Raw genomic sequence first — 19,616 nt, 5'->3', positions numbered from 1 at the left:
ATAGTTTGGTGACACCCTCCTTGCCCTACCGCAAAATGTACGTATTATGTTGTGTGTGAACAATGCACAACATGAGGATCCAGTATCAGCATTACTAATGTGGCTGTTACCCCCGTGACCCCCCCCCCCCTTTGACGTTTAATTTAATTCCCTATTGACCCCCCTGTGCCATTTTATTCCCCCCCCCCTAATAACCTCACCAATGTGCCTCATCATTCCCCCTTTATTCAAACTGTGTCCCTTTATTTTCTCCTCATCCCACCTGTGCCATTTTATTTCTCTACCTTTATCCCCCTGTGCCATTTTATTTCTCTACCTTTATCCCCCTGTGCCATTTTATTTCTCTACCTTTATCCCCCTGTGCCATTTTATTTCTCTACCTTTATCCCCCTGTGCCATTTTATTTCCCCTTTGACCCCACCTGTACCGTTTTACTTCCCTCTTATCCCCCCTGTGCCTCCTCTCCTTGCTCTGATCACCTGTTGGGCATTTCTTATCTGTCCTGTGTACCCTAATACGCTCTGGCAGGCTCAGGTGTAAGGGCTCATGTGTCCGGGCATTCTGGGGATTGTAGTCTTGCACCAGCTGGAGGCACACAGTTTAGAAAACACTGCTCTTAGGGTATGTTCAAATATGTTAGTGCCGAATATTCCAGGGACAGTTCCATTGTCCTATTAGTCAAAACAGCACACAAATATTGCACTAATACTGTACAGTGGTCTCCAAACTGTGGCCTTTCTGCTGTTGCAAAACGACAACTCCCAGCATGCAAAAAAAGCGCCATTCCTATGCCTGCCATATCAGCAAAAAGAGGTAAGCCCAAGGCATACACAAGAACCATTACAGTAGCAGAGAAGTCCCAGATCTGGCACTGACGGGGATAGGGACAGATATGCAGGAAAAAGGTACTGTGCTGGCCCAACTAAACTGGAATAGGTGGTGCTCAGTCCAGTAACAGGTAACACAATGCAGACAAGTAGACAGCACTCACCATCCAGGGATGCTTTATTCATTCCGTAACAGGTGGGCATGGCAGTGTGTGGCGGGGGCAACCGGAACAGACCGTTTTTGTGCGTGTTACGCACTTCCTCTAGCCGGCTAGAGGAAGTGCGTAACATGCACAAAACGGTCTGTTCTGGTTGCCCCCGCCACACACTGCCATGCCCACCTGTTACGGAATGAATAAAGCATCCCTGGATGGTGAGTGCTGTCTACTTGTCTTCTATTTGACTGCATAACCTCTACATTATTGTTTAATAACAGCCTATGCTGCACTATATAAGGAAAGAAAATCACTAAATACTTTGCGTACACCATGCGGTTTAATTAACAAAATATTTTTATAGTTCGGACATTTACGCACGCAGCAATACCACATATGTTTATTTTTATTTACATTTTTTTTTATGGGAAAAAGGGGGGCGATTCAAATTTTTAGTAGGGAAAGGGTTAAATGGTCTTTTATTAACTTTTTTTTAAACTTATTTTTGCAATGTTATAGCCCCCATATATCATGCAGTACAGTGGTCCCTCAACATACAAAGGTAATCCGTTCCAAATGAACCATTGTTTGTTGAAACCATCGTATGTTGAGAGATCCGTGCAATGTAAAGTATAGGAAGTTGTACTCACCTGTCCCCGCCACTCCGGACCTTCACCGCTCATCACCGCTGCCCTGGATGTTGCGCTCCATTGCTGTCGCCGCGTCCCCGTGATGTCCCCGCCGCTCCGGAACGTCTCTACTGGCCGGGAACATTGCTCTCACGTCGCCGTCATCACTACGCACGCCGCTCCTATTGAATGACGGGACGGTGTGCACGGCAACGTGATGACAACGATGGAGAGCGCCCATGATGGAGGGCCATCGCATGTTGTAATTATGGTATGTTGGGGCCATCGTAGGTCGGGGGGTCACTGTACATTGATTCAATACACTGATTACTGCCATTGCATTCAATGGCAGGGATCAGTGTTATCGGCGGTTGATTGCTCAAGCCTGGATTTCAGGCATGGAGCAATCAATCGACGATCGGACACACAGGACACAGGCGAGGGGACCTCCTGCTGCGTCCTAGCTGATCGGGACATCGCGATTTTATCGCAATGGTCCCGATCAGCCCGACTGAGCAGCCGGGATGCTTTAACTTTCACTTTTAGATACAGCGATCAACTCTGATCGCCACGTCTAAAGAGTTGTTGTCGGACATCAGCCCTATCGGCGATGTCTGGCATTAGCGTGTTTCCTGATTGCTTATAGCAACCGGGACCCATTATATATGGAGAGGTGCATATGGACATCATATGCGCTAAGGGGTTAAAGAGGTATTCCACCCACAGACATCTCATCCCTATCCAAAGGGGATAAGATGTCTGATCGCGAGGGTCCCACCTCTGGGACCCCCAGCGATCTCCCTGCAGCACCCAGCATTCTAAACAGTATGTCGTGATAACATGCTACGCCCCCTCGTGATGTCACGCCACACCCTAACCATTCATGTCTATGGGAGGGTGCGAGAGCCGTCACAACCCCTCCCATAGACATGAATGGAGGGGCGTGGCGTCTCCAACCGCCGAAACCCAGCGTTCTAAACATACTGTCTAGAATGCCAGGTGCTGACGGAGATCGGGGAGGGTCCCAGCATCGGCATCCCCACTATCAGACATCTTATCCCCTATCCTTTAGAAACAACACAACAACTAAGGGGGATGATGCAGAGTCTTCCTCCAATTCTCTCTAGATGAAAGGCCCTTGATATCAATCACCGTAGAACTATCGATCATAACATCAATGAGGCCAAATAAGTTAAAACATAAAATAAGCACAAAGAACGATAGCATGCACTCACCGCGACAATGGTGTCTATACGTCCAGGGCACCGGGAGGACATCGGGCTGGAAGCGAAGCGCTCAGAGGCTACGCCGGACTTTTCATGCGTTTATGCTTCGTCTTTTATGTCATGTGACTGTGAATTAAACCATAGCAGCGAGTAAACAATGACGCTCGACTTAAGCAATGGAGACTGTGCAAGGTGAGACTAGAGAAATAGGGAAAAACATAGGAATAAGGTTTTCATTCCCCTACTCTGTTGCATAAGTTACATAACCTTTACTGGTACATTAAAAAGTCCAAATACAAAATAATACAAAAATACACTGAATAGTGCAGTAAATAGAAGTAGAAAATTGTGCACTGAATCGTGCAATACATAAAAGTAAGAAATTGGACACTGTATATTGAATATGGTAATAATTATCTAGATCAATTAACTACGGGATAGGGAAGAGGGGTTCAGGTGACCGTCCCTATTAACCACCCAAGATACTTTCCCTACCTAGTCTGGATTGACCCTCTCTACACTAAAGTGAGGAAGGGTAAAGGATGATATTGACACAATCATATGATCTCCAAAATGGATGTAAAACAACTCTAAGTCTCTGACTCCTTCTTCAAACGTGTTTCTCTCATGGTATCATATTGAGTTCTTCAGGAATGGAGGAGATATTTATAGAGATACATAATATAAATTATAGATCAGATATGAAGAGATAGTAACTAGTTTCTTCCATTTACTGTAGTTGGATAAAAATCCATGAATGTGAAAAATGAATGTTGACGATAACGATATCCACCCCGTACTCCAAATTGGGCTCAAACATGTATTAAACTATAGAAACGGGCGGCACGGCCGCATTGCTCTGGTCCCCTGCCTACTGTGATGTGAAGTTCTCTTCACATCACAGATTCGTATATGCCACTGAGAGTTGTGATTGACTGGAACACATTTTGCCTTTTTCTGTTGACTTGCAGCTAACATCTGGCCGCAGCGTTTTTTCACTTAAAAAATGCCATGTGGCAGATTTGGCGTTTTTGCAAAAAAAAAAAAAAAAACTAGTGGAAACTTAGCCTTGGTACATTGATGTACAGGTTCTGCTGCATATTTTCTGCAGCTGATTGAAGTCAATGGGTAGTAAAACCAGCAGCAGATCCTGTATGTGTCAACATTTCCTTAATGTCAGTAGGTAACAAAATAACATACTATACGCTAGGGCTGGGCGGTATACCGGTTCATACGGAATACCGACATTTTTGGGCTACACAATATGAATTTTTCCCATACCACAATACCGGTTTGGCCCCTCCCCCTTGGGAATGAATTAACAGCTGTTCTGCTCCCCCCCCCCCCACCACCAAATCATGTTACGTGCAAGCGTTGTTCTGTTCCCCCCCCCCCCCCACCAAATCATGTGACCCGCCACCGCTGTTCTGCTCCCCCCCCCCCCCCACCAAATCATGTTACCTGCCAGTGCTGTTCTGCTCCCCCCCCCAATTAATTATCAGCCCAGCAGGGTACTACTCACATATGTCACCCGCAAACACTGCCCTCCTCCTCTTTGTTGGGGGCCGCCGATGCTGGAACTCACTGTACGCCAGTGGTCTCCAACCTGCGGACCTCCAGATTAGGGATCGACCGATTATCGGGCCGATAATCACGATTTTGGGCATTATCGGTATCGGCAATTACCTTGCCGATAAGCCGATAATGCCCCGCCTCCCGCAGCGCGTCACACCCCCCACCGTGATGCTGGGCGGTATACCGGTATGGATTTTTGCCCATACCGCTATACCGGTCGGGCCCCTCCCCCACCCTCCGAGTCAATAAAAAAATTAAACTTACCCATAATGGGGGTGGTCCGGGCCATCCATCCTTCCTTCCTGTAGTGTCCGGGGACGTTCCGGGTGAAGAGTGAACTGGTCCGGGCTGTCCTTCTTCTCTGGCGGTCATCTTCTCCACTCCGGTCAGGCTCCGGCCTAGTACACTGCATAGACGCCACTACGCCGTGACGTCAGGTGCGTTGCTGCGCACGGGCGTCCCTGCGCAGCGGCGTCTATGCAGCGTACTAGGCCGGAGCCTGCCCGGAGTGGAGAAGATGACCCCCGGAGAAGGACCGCCCGGACCGGTTTACTCTTTAGCCGGAACGCCCCCGGACACTACAGGTAGGAAGGATGGATGGCCCGGACCACCCTGACAGGTAGGGAGAGAGAAGCGGGTGGCGGCGGCCTATGGCCCCGCAAAAGCCACTGCAGATCATTGATTTAAAGCGCCCGCTTTAAATCAATGATCTGCAGCGGTGTCGCAGGGGGTTAAATAGCCGATAACTTATACCAGAATATCGGTATAAGTTATCGGCTATCGGCCCTAACCTGCACTGATTATCGGTATCGGCCCTAAAAAATTGATATCGGTCGATCCCTACTCCAGATGTAGCAAAACTACAACTCCCGGCTTCTTACATGACAGAGGGCTCAGCTGGCCAGGGCGGGACATCGCTCCGGACGGTGATAGGCTGACGGCTGTCCAACGTTCCAGTCCCCAGCGTAAGGCCGACGTAGGTGAGTTAAAGTTTATTTTCTTTATCTTTTGCAGCCCGGGCATAGGGATACAGCATACAGCAGTGGTCTCAAACCTGCGGACCTCCAGCTGTTGCAAAACTACAACTTCCAGCATGCGGCTGTATGGGCATGCTGGGAGTTGTAGTTTTGCAACATCTGGAGGTCCGCAGGTTGGAGACCACTGGCGTACAGTGAGTTCCAGCGCTGGTGGCCCCCAACAAAGAGGAGGAGGGCAGTGTTTGCGGGTGACATATGTGAGTAGTACCCCGCTGGGCTGATAATTAATTGGGGGGAGCAGAACAGCGCTGACGGGTAACATGATTTGGGGGGGGGGAGCAGAAGAGCACTTGCGGGTCACATGATTTGGGGTGGGGGTGAAAGAAGTACCGTTATATACCGTGGAACCGCCATAAGTTACAAAAATACCGTGATACACATATTTGGTCATACCGCCCAGCTCTACTATACGCTGTCAGATATGGCAAAGTTAACAGATAATCTTCCCTGCACTGGCCTATGCACATTATTATAACACAGTATTTTCCAACCAGGGTGCCTCCAGCTGTTGCAAAACTACAACTCCCAGCATGCCCGGACAGCCAAAGGCTGTCCGGGCATGCTGGGAGTTGTAGTTTAGCAACAGCTGAAGGCACCCTGGTTGGGAAACACTGCATTATAACGTTTCAGGATGCTCCGACTGCAGCCTCATTCACTGGGAAATCATGTGTAAGCAGAACTCGTACCTTCCTGAGAGATAAGACAATTAAAGTTTGGAATTTGTTCCTGCAGTGGAATAATACACATGGACATAGCAGACGTTGCACAATACCACATGCCTGTTCTTCCTGTGGGATATCGCCCGTCGATGACGCCCATCTCATTGCTGATTAACCAGAAGCCGAAGGGGAAATGATTCGGATTTCGCGAATATTAACTGCAGTGAGTTAAGGTCAGCATAGAGATTTCCTTTAATAGGCCCTAAAAATAGCCGGACAGAAAATAATCATCAAGACCAATAATAAGATTATTATCACCAATCTTGGAAACTGCAGTGAGAAGTGAATTTAAAGAGCCAGATGTGACCCAGAGCCGAGTTCACAGGCATCACATGGTTGAAGCAAACAGTTTAATCATTTCGGAGTATGTTGGGTGGTGACTGTGAAATCTAATAACATAGAAATCGACCCGCATCATGTTTAGGCTGATTTCACGTGGCCCTAATATAGACACATTTTTATGTCTGTATCCACAAGTCTCAGTCTAATGACCTACACAGACAACTAGAGATGAGTTTACAGTAAATTCGATTCGTCACAAACTTCTCGGCTCGGCAGTTGATGACTTTTCCTGCATAAATTAGTTCAGCCTTCAGGTGCTCCCGTGGGCTGGAAAAGGTGGATACAGTCCTAGGAGACTCTTTCCTAGGAATGTATCCACCTTTTCCAGCCCACCGGAGCACCTGAAAGCTGAACTAATTTATGCTGGATAAGTCATCAACTGCCGAGCCGAGAAGTTCGTGACGAATCGAAGTTACTGTAAAGTCGCTCATCTCCACAGACAACATCACAGATCCCTATGACAGGCCCGCTTTCGGTCTGAGGCTCATAGCCATAATGTGAAAGCAAAAATAATGAGAAAAATATATATATTAATATCCAAAGTACTATATATATCAGAAAGTTCTACACTTTCTTGTTTTTGTTTTTTGTTGTTTTTTTAGACACACAGATGCATAGATTGTTACAGGATCAGAGAGAGCAGCACTGAACAGAAAAGGCCGAAAATGTGAGGAATGCCTGCCGGAAAATTATGGACAGACATTCTGCATATTTAAAGGGGTACTCCAGTGTAAAAAAAAAAATGTTTTCAAATCAACTGGTGCCAGAAAGTTAAAGGAGTACTCTGGTGGAAACCTTTTTTTTTTTTTTTTTTTTAATCAACTGGTGCCAGAAAGATAAACAGATTTGGAAAATACTTCTATTAAAAAAATCTTAATCCTTCCAGTACTTATTAGCTGCTGAATACAACAGAGGAAGTTATTTTCTTTTTGGAACACAGTGCTCTCTGCTGACATCACGAGCACAGTGCTCTCTTCTGACATCACGAGCACAGTGCTCTCTTCTGACATCACGAGCACAGTGCTTTAGCTCACATCTCTGTCCATTTTAGGAACTGTCCAGAGCAGCATATGTTTGCTATGGGGATTTTCTCCTACTCTGGACAGTTCTTGAAATGGACAGAGATGTCAGCAGAGAGCACTGTGATCATGATGTCAGCAGAGAGCTCTTTGTTCCAAAAAGAAAATAATTTCCTCTGTAGTATTCAGCAGCTAATAAGTACTGGAAGGATAAGGAATGTTTAACAGAAGTAATTTACAAATCTGTTTAACTTTCTGGCACCTGTTGATAAAAAATAAAAAAAAAGTTTTCCACCGGAGTACCCCTTTAAACAGATTTGTAAATTACTTTTATATAAAAATAAGCCTTAGGCTAAGTTTCCACTTTTTTTTTTTTCTGGCAGTTTTTGGAATACTGCCACTGCACTTTTTGAGCCAAAGTCAGAAGTGGATCCATAAGGGAGGAGAAGTGTAAGTCCTTCCTTTATATGTCCTATTCCTTTTGAATACACTTCTGGCTTTGGCTCAAAAACTGCAGTGGCAGTTTTACAAAAAAAATGCATAAATAAACTTAGTGGAAACTTAGCCTTTCAGCTGCTTAGCCTTTCAGCTGCTGTATGCTATAGAGAAAGTTGTGTAATTCTTCTCAGTCTGACCACAGTGCTCTCTGCTGACACCTCTGTCCATGTCAGGAACTGTCCAAAGTAGGAAATAACTCCCATAGCAAACCTCTCCTGCTCTGGAGAGTTCCTGACAATGATAGAGGTTGTAGCAGAGAGCACTGTGGTCAGACTGGAAAGAACTACACAACTTCCTCTGGAGCATACAGCAGCTGGTAAGACTGAAAGGCTTAAAGGAATATTCCAGGATTTTTTTTTATTTATTTCACTATGCTACAGCCGCTGTAAAGTTAGTGTAGTTTATAATATAGTGTCTGTACCTGTGCTTGTTGGTGATCTTGTAATTCTTCCGTGATTTTTGGCCCTGTGTTTATTTTTAACAGCATACAAAATGAGTGTCTTCTCAGGTTTTCCCTGGTTGCAGTGCGGTTGCAGTGAGACTTTACATCACTAGTCAGGTGATCAGAGGGAGTGTCTTTGCTTCAATGGGTGGAGCAACCACTGGGCGGGAGGGAGATCATTCTGCAGTGAATTGTAGGTTTACAACAGCTGGAGGCTCCCTGGTTAGAAAACAATGGCCTATTGCATTTAAGGGAGCACAGTTGTGTTTCAATGGGTGGCTGATGTGTGGGAGGAAGAAAAATGACCTCACACTTACAAACAAGGAATTATGGGACATGTAGTTCTAGGGAGGGAACTTCAACAGGAAATAGCCAGTTCACAAAAAGAGCAACAGTGTTATGGTTGACTCAGAACATAGCCGTTTAGATCCAAGACAAGCACAGATCCTTCCTAAGCATGTTCATTACTGTCTAACAGGTAAGTACTAAAATCATCTTATGGTGGATAACCCCTTTAAGATTTTTGAATAGAAGTAATTTACAAATCTGTTTAACTTTCTGGCACCAGTTGATTTGGTGGGACTAGAAAAGCTCGGAAATGTTCAGTCTCCATAGACGGCAATGCATCTCCAAGCAGAATCCGCAAAAACATTGAACAGGTTCAATGTTTTTGCAAACGCTGAAATCTGGATTCCGTGGCAGAAACATCTGGTGTATGCACAGTGCAGCAGAATCCCATTAAAATCAATGGAACTCTGCTGCAGCTCAGAAATTCCACCATCTGAACATAGCCTCAGGAGGAGGTTATAGACATAGAGCCCCCCCTATTAGTGTGGAATGTTGTTTGAGACATGCATCATTTCACTCTATTTACTTTGGGGATTCACAGGTCGGTAAAGGGTGGAGCGTGATGTCACATGGGGGCGGAGCTGTGACATCACGATCACCGGCCCCGTTATCAGACCCGGAGCGGATGTTCACTCCAGGGCCTGATGAGAGCGGGGTGCTGCGTGCGAGATCGCGGGGGTCCCCAGCGGCGGGACCCCGCGAGATCAGGCAACTTATCCCCTATCCTTTAGATTGGGGATAAGTTGTCAGCACGGTAGTACTGAGTCACTGGTCACCTCCTTGGGCCTTGGCTGAACTGTATAGACTTTACAACTGTCTACCTTCAGTAAAGCTACTGTTGTCCGTAACTTGGTGTTGGAGTCTTTATTGCCCCCGTGCCTAGCCCAGGATCCTGCGGTATACCTTCGGGGGGTTTTAGGCTAAACCACACCCTGGCGTCATGAATACAAGGGGTTAATGCCATCTGCCCCTAGGGTAACAACATCTGCCCTCATCACACCCCGTTACCACAACTTTTGGCATCCTACGAACAGGATACGGGTGTGCGCCTTATGCCACAAGTCCTCTCTAGTCTGAACTGTGTCCAATATTGTCTGCAAAAAACGGATGCAGATGCAATTCAAGTCTGCACCAGAAAGTGTATGGGACTTTGCAAATGATAAGTGGTTTACTCGTGGTGCTTGTGAAATAGAGGGGGAGGTGAAGAAAAGATTGTTATCTGCTACTGTGAACTGTACAGAGGTAGTACCCGAAAGGTGCACCACCACATTATGGGTGTCAGGTCCGAGCAGTGGCATTGCGACCCGGGTGCGGTGGGTGCGGCCCGCACCGGGTGACACCAACCTAATGGGGTGACACCAAGACGTTCCGCAGCCCCACCCCCCCCTCCCCAGCTACACAGACACCCCCCATCTGTGCCCGAACGGCCTCCCATCCGTCAGCGCACCCCCCCCCCCCCCTGCGCTGTGTGTGCGGTGTGCCCGCCCGTCCGTCAGCAACCCCCCTCTTTCACCTACACTGTGCGCCCGTCCGTCATCACCCCCCCCCCCCCTCACCTTCACCAGCACTGTGCCCGGCCTCCGCTCCCACGTCTGCGCCGGCCTGACGTCACACCGCATGGCCGCGCAGGAGGACGTCAGTTACGTCACTCGCACGGCGCCCGGTGAGAAGGAGCACTGCGCTGGATGGGTGAGTGTGTGTGTCTGTCTCTCTGTCTGTCTCTATTTATGCTTGTGTGTGTGAGACTCTGTGTGTGTGTGTGTGTGTGACTGTGTGTATGTGACTCTGTGTGTGTGACTGTGTGTTTGTGTGACTCTGACTGTGTGTGTGTGTTTGTGCGACTCTGTGTGTTTGTGTGACTCTGTGTGTATGTGACTGTGTGTCTGTCTGTGAGTGTGTGTCTCTCTGACTGTGTGTGTTTGTGTGTGTGTCTCTCTGTGTTGTATGTGTTTTTTTTTTTTGTGTGTGTGTGGTGTTGGGGGGGGGGGGGATTTGAACCAGCGATCTATTGTGGGGAGACTTTGACCCATTGTGGGGAACCTGCGGCCTAATGTGGGGAAACTACTACCAAATGTGGGGAGTCTATACTACCAAATGTGGGAAGTCTATACTACCAAATGTGGGGAGTCTATACTACCAAATGTGGGGAGTCTATACTACCAAATGTGGGGAGTCTATGCTACCTAATGTGGGGAATCTGTGCTACCAAATGTGGGGAATCTGTGCTACCGAATGTGGGGAATCTGTGCTACCGAATGTGGGGAATCTGTGCTACCTAATGTGGGGAATCTGTGCTACCTAATGTGGGGTAATTGGTACCTACCTAATGTGGGGGAACTGTTACCAAATGTGGGGAATCTATGCTGCCTAATGTGGGGAAACTGCGACCTACCTAATGTGGGGGAACTGCTGCCTACCTAATGCTCCCCCCCTGGCAGTAGCACCCTCATCATCCACCAGCAACTAAGCCCCGCCCACCCCCAGCAGCACCTCCATCAGCAGATCCTGATGGTGGATGATGGCGGTGCTCCTGCCAGGAGGATGATCCTGGCGATGGATGATGGGGGTGATACTGCCAGGGGGGATGGCTAGTAGCACCCTCATCATCCTCCAGCAACACCCCCCCCAGTAGTAGCACCCACATCATCCACTAGCAACACCACCAATACCCCCCTCCCGTGGTTATAGCATCAGCTAACGGATGTTGAGGGGTGTTACTGCGGTTGTGGTATTATATTCAGAGGGTGCACTGTATGGCAACGTTATATTCAGAGGGCGCAGTTTGTGGTAGTATTATATTCAGAGGGCGCAGTGGGTGGTAGTATTATATTCAGAGGGCGCAGTTTGTGGTAGTATTATTAGAGATGAGCAAACTTACAGTAAATTCGATTCGTCACAAACTTCTCGGCTCGGCAGTTGATGACTTATCTTGCGTAAATTAGTTCAGCCTTCAGGTGCTCCGGTGGGCTGGAAAAGGTGGATACATTCCTAGGAAAGAGTCTCCTAGGACTTTATCCACCTTTTCCAGCCCACGGGAGCACCTGAAAGCTGAACTAATTTATGCAGGAAAAGTTATCAACTGCCGAGCAGAGAAGTTTGTGATGAGTTAAATTTACTGTAGTTTGCTCATCTCTAAGTATTATATTCAGAGGGCGCAGTGGGTGGTAGTATTATATTCAGAGGGTACAGTATGTGGCAGTATTATATATTCTGGGGTACAGTATGTGGCAGACTTATATTCAGGGGTACAGTATGTGGCAGACTTATATTCAGGGGTAGAGTATGTGGCAGACTTATATTCAGGGGTACAGTATGTGGCAGATTTATATTCAGAGGGTACAGTATGTGGCAGATTTATATTCAGAGGGCGCAGTGTGTGGTAGTATTATATTCAGAGGGCGCAGTGTGTGGTAGTATTATATTCAGAGGGTACAGTGTGTGGTAGTATTATATTTATATTCAGAGGGTACAGTATGTGTTGGTATTATATTCAGAATGTACAGTGTGTGGTAGTATTATATTCAGTGGGTATGGTGTATGGAAGGTTTATAATCAAAGAGTATAGTGTATAGTAGTATTATATTTAGAGGATACAGTGTCTGGCAGGTTTATAATAATACTTGTTTTCATATAGAGGATGAGAATGCGCTGACATAGTGAGGAGACGTCTGGGCGTCACATTCTACAGACAGAAGTTTTAGCTGGAACAAGTCCAGGCGGTATGTACCATCTGAATTAGATAAGGGAAGACTATAGAGAAGACGTCACCTGTAGTCACTGATATCATTGTGTATTCTCCTCACTATAGAGAAGACGTCACCTGTAGTCACTGGTATCATTGTGTATTCTCCTCACTATAGAGAAGACGTCACCTGTAGTCACTGATATCATTGTACATTCTCCTCTCTGTGTCCTATCAGAGCTGTAGTCACTTGTCAGTTCTACAGTTAGGTCAGTGAAACTACAACTCCCAGCATAACCTCACCACTGCTCAAAGGGGTACTCTACTGGAAAACATTTTTTTTAATCAGCTGGTGCTACAAAGTTAAACAGATTTGTAAATTACTTCTATTTAAAAATCTTAATTCTTCCAGTACTTATTAGCTGCTGTATAAGCGATTCACAGGAAGTTATTTTCTTTTTTAATTTCTTTTCTGTCTGACCATAGTGCTCTGTGCTGACACCTCTGTCCATGTCAAAACTGTCCATAGTAGGAGCAAATCCCCATAGCAAACCTATCCTGCTCTGGACAGTTCCTGACATGGACAGAGGTGTCAGCAAATAGCACTGTGGTCAGACTGGAAAGAATTACACAACTTCCTGTGGAGCATACACCAGCTTATAAGTACTGTAAGTATTAAGATTTTAAATAGAAGTAATTTAAAAATCTGTTTAACTTTTTGGCACCAGTTGATATAAAAGTAAATGTTTTCCAGTGGAGTACCCCTTTAAGTAATTCTGGGAGCTGTATATTTCAATGGTGAAAACGTCTTTAACACTTTCCTATTCTGTGACAACTGGTATATCTGATTATTATACTAGAATTTCTCACAATGCGCTACAACAGTGGTGTCTGTCACAACAGGCTAAAAACTTACTGGGGGGGAGGGGGTAGGTATGGGGGTGACACCATTTTCTACCGCACCGGGTGACACCAACCCTAGCAACGCCACTGGGTCCGAGCATTCCTAGATGAACAGTTTCCTGGAAAGTGGATTGGTTGTCGTGGGCCAGTTGAATGGCCCCCAAGGTCTCCCGATCTGACCCCCTTAGACTTTTATCTTTGGGGTCATCTGAAGGCAATTGTCTATGCTGTGAAGATACGAGATGTGCAGCACCTGAAACTATGGATACTGGAAGCCTGTGCTAGCATTTCTCCTGCGGTGTATATAGTAGTATATAGCAGTATATAGGATACTGGAAGCCTGTGCAAGCATTTCTCCTGCGGTGTTGCTATCAGTGTGTGAAGAGTGGGAGAAGAGGGTTGCATTGACAATCCAACACAATGGGCAGCACATTGAACACATGTTATAAATGGTCAGAAACTTGTAAATAACTCATGAAAGAATAAAGTTATGTTAAAACCAAGCACATCATTGTTTTTCTTGTGAAATTCCCAATAAGTTTGATGTGTCACATGACCCTTTTCCTATTGAAAAAACAAAAGTTGGATTCAAAATGGCCAACTTCAAAATGGCCGCCATGGTCACCACCCATCTTGAAAAGTTTCCCCCCTCACATATACTAATGTGCCACAAACAGGAAGTTAATATCACCAACCATTCCCATTTTATTAAGGTGTATCCATATAAATGGCCCACCCTATAGATATACATATATATATATATATATATATATATATATATATATATATATATGATCTAATGTGAAAGTTTTTACATTTACATGAGTGAAAAAATATATATGTATACAGATATATGATTTATATATCTATCTAAATATATATAGTCATGGCCGTAAATGTTGGCACACGTGAAATTTGAAGTATTTCTCACAGAAAAGGATTGCAGTAACACATTGCTATACACATGTTTATTCCCTTTGTGTGTATTAATACAATTCAAGATTTATTCCCCGAATTCTGACGTATTTAGAAATATCACATATGTGGCCTTTGTGCGCTACGTGTCTCTCACACATGCCTCAGACATGAAGACGTGCTGTGTGGATTTTGGGGTGTCCTTTTAGTTTAGGATATTTTTTTGGTATCATATAAAGTCACAGAGGTCTTAAGGTGCTTTCATTGGTACCATTCTGGGGTACATGTGACACACTGCAGGTTGATACGGTTATGGCGATACCAAATTTCTATACTTTTTTTATATTTTAGTTCATTTACAGCATAAAAACTATTTTTGTGAGCCATAACTTTTATTTTTTCACTGACGCAATTGTGTGAGGACATGTTCACGTTTTTTAGGGGGGACTATTTTTGGGGGTGTATTATATATATATATATATATATATATATATATATATATATATATATATATATATATATATATATATATATTATTTTTTTCAAATTAGTTTTTTACCTTTTTTTTCACATTTTACTTTTTTTTTTTACTATTATACTCATTCAATGGAGTACACATCTGTACTTAATTGAATTATGCCTATGTCTGTCATAAACATAGGATAGATCAGTCACCACCTTAGGTAAAGACTGATCTGTTGCCATGACAACGGAGGCTACTGTCAGTCCTCTGGTTGCCATGGCATTCATCGGCGCTCTGCTTTCACTTTGCAGAGTGCCGATTGGTGACAGAGGAAGCTCTGTCACAGTGACCGCAGCGTCTACAGGGTTAATTCAGGATCGGAGCACAGCTCCGATCCAGAGTGCCCGCTGGTGGCCTTCTTCGATGGGGCCCCCCTCACCGCTGATCGCTTCACTATGTGAAGCGACGGAGGAGAGGGGGAAGGAGGAGACCCCGCCAGATCCCTTCTATTGGTCCATCTGTACTGACGGACCAATAGCAGCAATCGCCGGACGGGGACCGCTGCGATTGGTCCCTGGCTGGCTTCAGGGAGGCTCGGCTGTGCAGCACAGCTGAGCTCAATAAACTGTAACAACGCCCGGCGGAGCTGTGACAGTTTATTCTCACCAGGTACATGTACGTGGTGTTGCGGGAAGTCATCCCTAATCACCACGTACATGTACCTAATTTTGCGGGAAGGGGTTAATAAAGTGTGTGTGTGTTTCACTTTTTTCTCTATATTTTACATTTGTTAGGTAGTACTACTCCCAGCATGGAATAGACTGTTCCATGATGGGAGCTGAATTCACACCACTTATTCATATTTCCCGCAGAGAGCTGTGATTGGCAAGATGGTTCCAGCCAATCACAGCTCTCTACGGGAAATATGAATAATAGATATATTTACGGCATATACTCTATTACAGTGGAACCAAAGAAGAGCGTCCAGCCGCCCTCATCTATACATTATACAGGATGATCGCAGCGGGTGTCAGGAGTGACACCCGCTGTGATCTTTTCTTACCTGCAGATACTACTGCTCCCAACATGGAGCACACGCTGCTTCATTCTGGGAGCTGTATTACCTGCATTAATAGACAATTCGCAACAGGTGTCAGAAGTGACACCCGCTGCGATATGTCTATTAATGCAGGTTCTACAGCTCCCAGCATGGAGAAGAGTGTGCTCCATGTCGGGAGCAGTAGTACCTGCAGTTGAGGACAGATCACAGCGGGTGTCACTCCTGACATCCGCTGCGATCGTCCTATCTATTGGACAATCGCAGGGGTGTCGCTAATGAAGGAATTCTTATTTCGAATCTAGTCAAAGTTCAGATTTGGTCCGAATCAAATTTTTCAAGCAATTTGTAACCAATTTGACTTCGTCCGATTCAATTTGCTCATCTCTACTTTCTATACTTGTTTGCCACCAAGTTATTATGTGTCTCATTTTAATTATATAACTATGTCAGCAGTTATCAAGCAGATTTTCTGTTAACAGATTTCCTTTAAGGCTGTTTTTTGTACACAACATCTTATGGAAAAAATACTGCACTTTTATTTTTTGTTGTTGCCCTAAAATGCTGGAATTAAATATTATAGACTATAGTGAAATTATTTGCATTTATGCCATTGACGGCGTCAGATGAGAAATTTAATTATTTAATAGTTCTGACAATTACACATGCAGCTATACCAAATATTTTTTTGTTTTTTTTCAGTGTTTTATTTGAAAAATTGGAAAAGGGGATGATTTAAAATTTTAAAAGGGGAAGATTTAAAAAAAACATTTTTTTCCCTTTTTTTTTCTTTACACAGCCTTTAACAATCACCATGCTAGAAAAAACTCAGAGGGACACATAAGGCCCTGGCTTCCCCAGCAACCCATTGGCACCCTGCAATTAGATCATGAGGTGCCGATGGGACACATAGACATGGATTTGGATAATGGTGGAACAACCCCTTTAAGTGGGAAAGAAAATAAATTGAAGATGGCTGTAATTTACTTAAAGGGATATTGTAATCTCTTTAATTATGTGTAGAGCATGGCAGCATAAACAGGTTTGCAAACTGTCCCGGTTCTGTAGCTATCTCTTCTTTTCTCTCCCTCTTGTTGACAACTAGTAGTCAAGGTTCCTGTCCACCAGCTCTGCTTTAAAAGCAATAGAGATGTCACTCCCTGGCCAGAGCTTCTTCCTATAGGCTTATCTCAGCACATTCATCTATGACAGTTGAAGGCATAGTGCTATAGCTTGGGAACTGTCAGATACAAAAGCAGGTCACCTGCCTCACATCCCAGCCCCATACACCTGGGAGTGTGAACTCATAGGAGAAACAGAAAAAGAGGTAACTAGCCAGATGAGTATACCCCATTATTGTTGATAGCATATCATTAGGATGTACCATTGATGATGGGTAGGAGAAGCTCTAACATCTAACTCCTTGGTCCCAGTTGAATTATAAACAGTGCAGTACTGTGTGTCTTTTTGTAATTTCCTGATTAAGACAAGTCAGGATTGCAGTTGACCTAAGGATAATGCCATAGAAATTCCTTAGTTACATCCTTAGCTACAGTAATATTTTACTATTTTACTTTGGGTGTGGTGGCTGATGTGTGGGAGGGAGAAAAGTGACCTCACACAAACAAGGAAGGGAAAAGAGAAGTGATGAATGAAAGGGTGCACTCACCCAGGAACTTGATAGTAGAATACTTTATTCAGAAGCTGATACAACACATGGGCGGGTAGACCCAGAGGAGCGGCCTCGCAGCGACAAGCTGTTTCCTGCGCACAAAGCGCACTTCTTCGGGCTGCCGATCTGCGCCGCCCCTCACAGGTGCATATTAAATAGACAATCACAGGGTTACCATGGAAATGTGTACACAAATACAAACGGTAGTGCAAACCGAAGTATAAAACCAATCACAGGAATGGACTGAGATCATTCCGGTCATTTAGACCGGCTGGTCCCAGAGCTTCCAACCTGAGTATCCAGTGTGCTTCACATTGAAGCAGCATTTTGTGCCTATCACCTCCATTCTTCAGACACTCTCTACTTTTTTCAGTCCAGCAAACTTTAAAACTGTACCATCGCTGCCATGGGATTTGTTTATGTGGGAAATAAGTCTCGGGGAACCTTTTCCAGTATGAATGGATCTAAGGTGCTCCCCGACACGTATGAAAAGACTCCTAATAGTTGTACCCACATAAACGAAACCACAGGGACACAGTAAAATATACACAAGATACGACGTTCTGCAAGTAATAAATTGATTCACTACATAATGACAGCCTCCTACAACAATATTTCTGCTTGCTAAATTTAAGGTGCAAAAAGAGCAATGTTTACATGCAAAGTTACCCTTTGGAAGACTGCCTGCCAACCAATTTCTATTCCTCTCGCTCCTAGTGTCAGCACTCTGTCTTGCATTTCTTCTGAAAATGTCTCCTAACGTGGTGCTTTTTCTAAAAGTGATTAGAGGTGGGCTGGTGGCTACTTTTCCTACAATGGGGTCTCTCTGTAGCATGTACCAATTGCGTCTGATCACAGCACTGATGATTTCATTCATGTTGCTATTGGCAAAGGCAAAGCGCTGTTGTTTAGAGGCTGATGGAATGATGGGATTTGTAGTTCAGGGGAACAAACTCCAACATGAAATAGCCAGTTCACAAAAAGATAGCTTCAGCGTTATGGTAATCTCACAACATAGCCATTTAGCTCCAAGACAAGCGCAGATCCTTCCTAAGCATGTCCATTGCTGTCTGGCAGGTGCATACTAAAATCACCTTATGGTGGTTAACCACTTTAAGTGGTTAGTTAAAATTAATTTTTTGCAAATCTTTATTTAATTTTGTTTTATCAATTACCATTTTCTATGCAACACCATACTGGAAATTAAAATTTTACTGTCCTATTAAGGTTAACCGTTTATTAGGCAATATCCAATTACAGTTTATATGTAAACCTAACTGTAGAAAGACAAAAACAGAACAAGTTGGCTGTACATAGGAAAGCTATTGTTTGCTCTTTATATGAAAAGAGAAACATACAATTGGTAACAATGGCAATTTTGGAGATAGAGAAGCAGACTGACTGGGAGAAGGAGGCCTGAACTTAAACAAACCAACTGAAAATTTGTTTTATTCAAGGTGCACGAACCAGTATATGTAGTGCAGTTGTTAAAACGCTGGGTACTGGGTGTCAGCACCCTGCTTATCAGCAGATTAAGGAATATCTTAAGGACAAGCTAACAACCATTTTATCCTTGTCCCATGTACTGTAAAACTAGATTAGTAATAATAAATAATAAAGATAAATGAAGTGGACATATAACACGCACTGGTGTATGACACGCACCCTCATTTTAACAGTGAAATTTGAGTGAAGTACTGAACTTAATGACACATGATTCCCCCAACTTTGATTCCCCCATTTGCTACATCATTCCCCTGCTCTTCAGTCTGCTTCCCCCTTTGTGCCATATTATTCCTCTTTATCAGCCCCTAGGGCACAACATCCACCTTAAGGCTCATAATTTTCCTTGGGCCTTATCATTTCCCCTGTGATCCCCCTTGTGCCTTATTTGCCCTGTGATCGGGCCTTATCATTTCCCCTGTGATCCCCCTTGTGCCTCATTTGCCCCTGTGATTCCCCTGTGCCACATTTGCCCCTGTTCCTTATTTCCCTCTGTGATCCCCTTTCTGTGCCTCATCATTGCCCCCCTTCCCTTCCCTGCTTTTTTTATTTAATTTTACCCAACCTGGCCGTGCTCTGGCAGGCGAGTCTCCCAGGGCTGCAT

General features: G+C 44.7%; 1 protein-coding gene across 6 annotated transcripts in view; it reads left to right on the top strand.

Moving 5' to 3' along the window:
- TM4SF20 (transmembrane 4 L six family member 20) overlaps positions 1-19,616 on the top strand; it is a 74,417-nt gene that overhangs the window by 408 nt on the left and 54,393 nt on the right. For 2 of the 6 annotated variants that reach the window (XM_056564527.1, XM_056564523.1), the window contains exon 1: positions 1-37. This exon is cut by the window's left edge. Coding sequence is in view for 1 of the 6 variants with exons in the window: in XM_056564521.1 (XP_056420496.1) it covers positions 6,302-6,331 (30 nt within the window). In the remaining 5 variants the exon portion in view is untranslated. Of the gene's footprint in view, positions 38-6,181; positions 6,342-12,451; positions 12,537-17,026; positions 17,165-19,616 lie in introns of those variants that run through there. The other 4 variants (XM_056564521.1, XM_056564526.1, XM_056564524.1 and 1 more) reach the window with 4 other exon arrangements.

Source organism: Hyla sarda, chromosome 3, assembly GCF_029499605.1.
Source record: "Hyla sarda isolate aHylSar1 chromosome 3, aHylSar1.hap1, whole genome shotgun sequence".
Taxonomy (NCBI): domain Eukaryota; kingdom Metazoa; phylum Chordata; class Amphibia; order Anura; family Hylidae; genus Hyla; species Hyla sarda.
The sequence above is the reverse complement of the archived record's forward strand: the minus strand, read 5'-3'. Positions and strand labels throughout refer to the sequence as shown.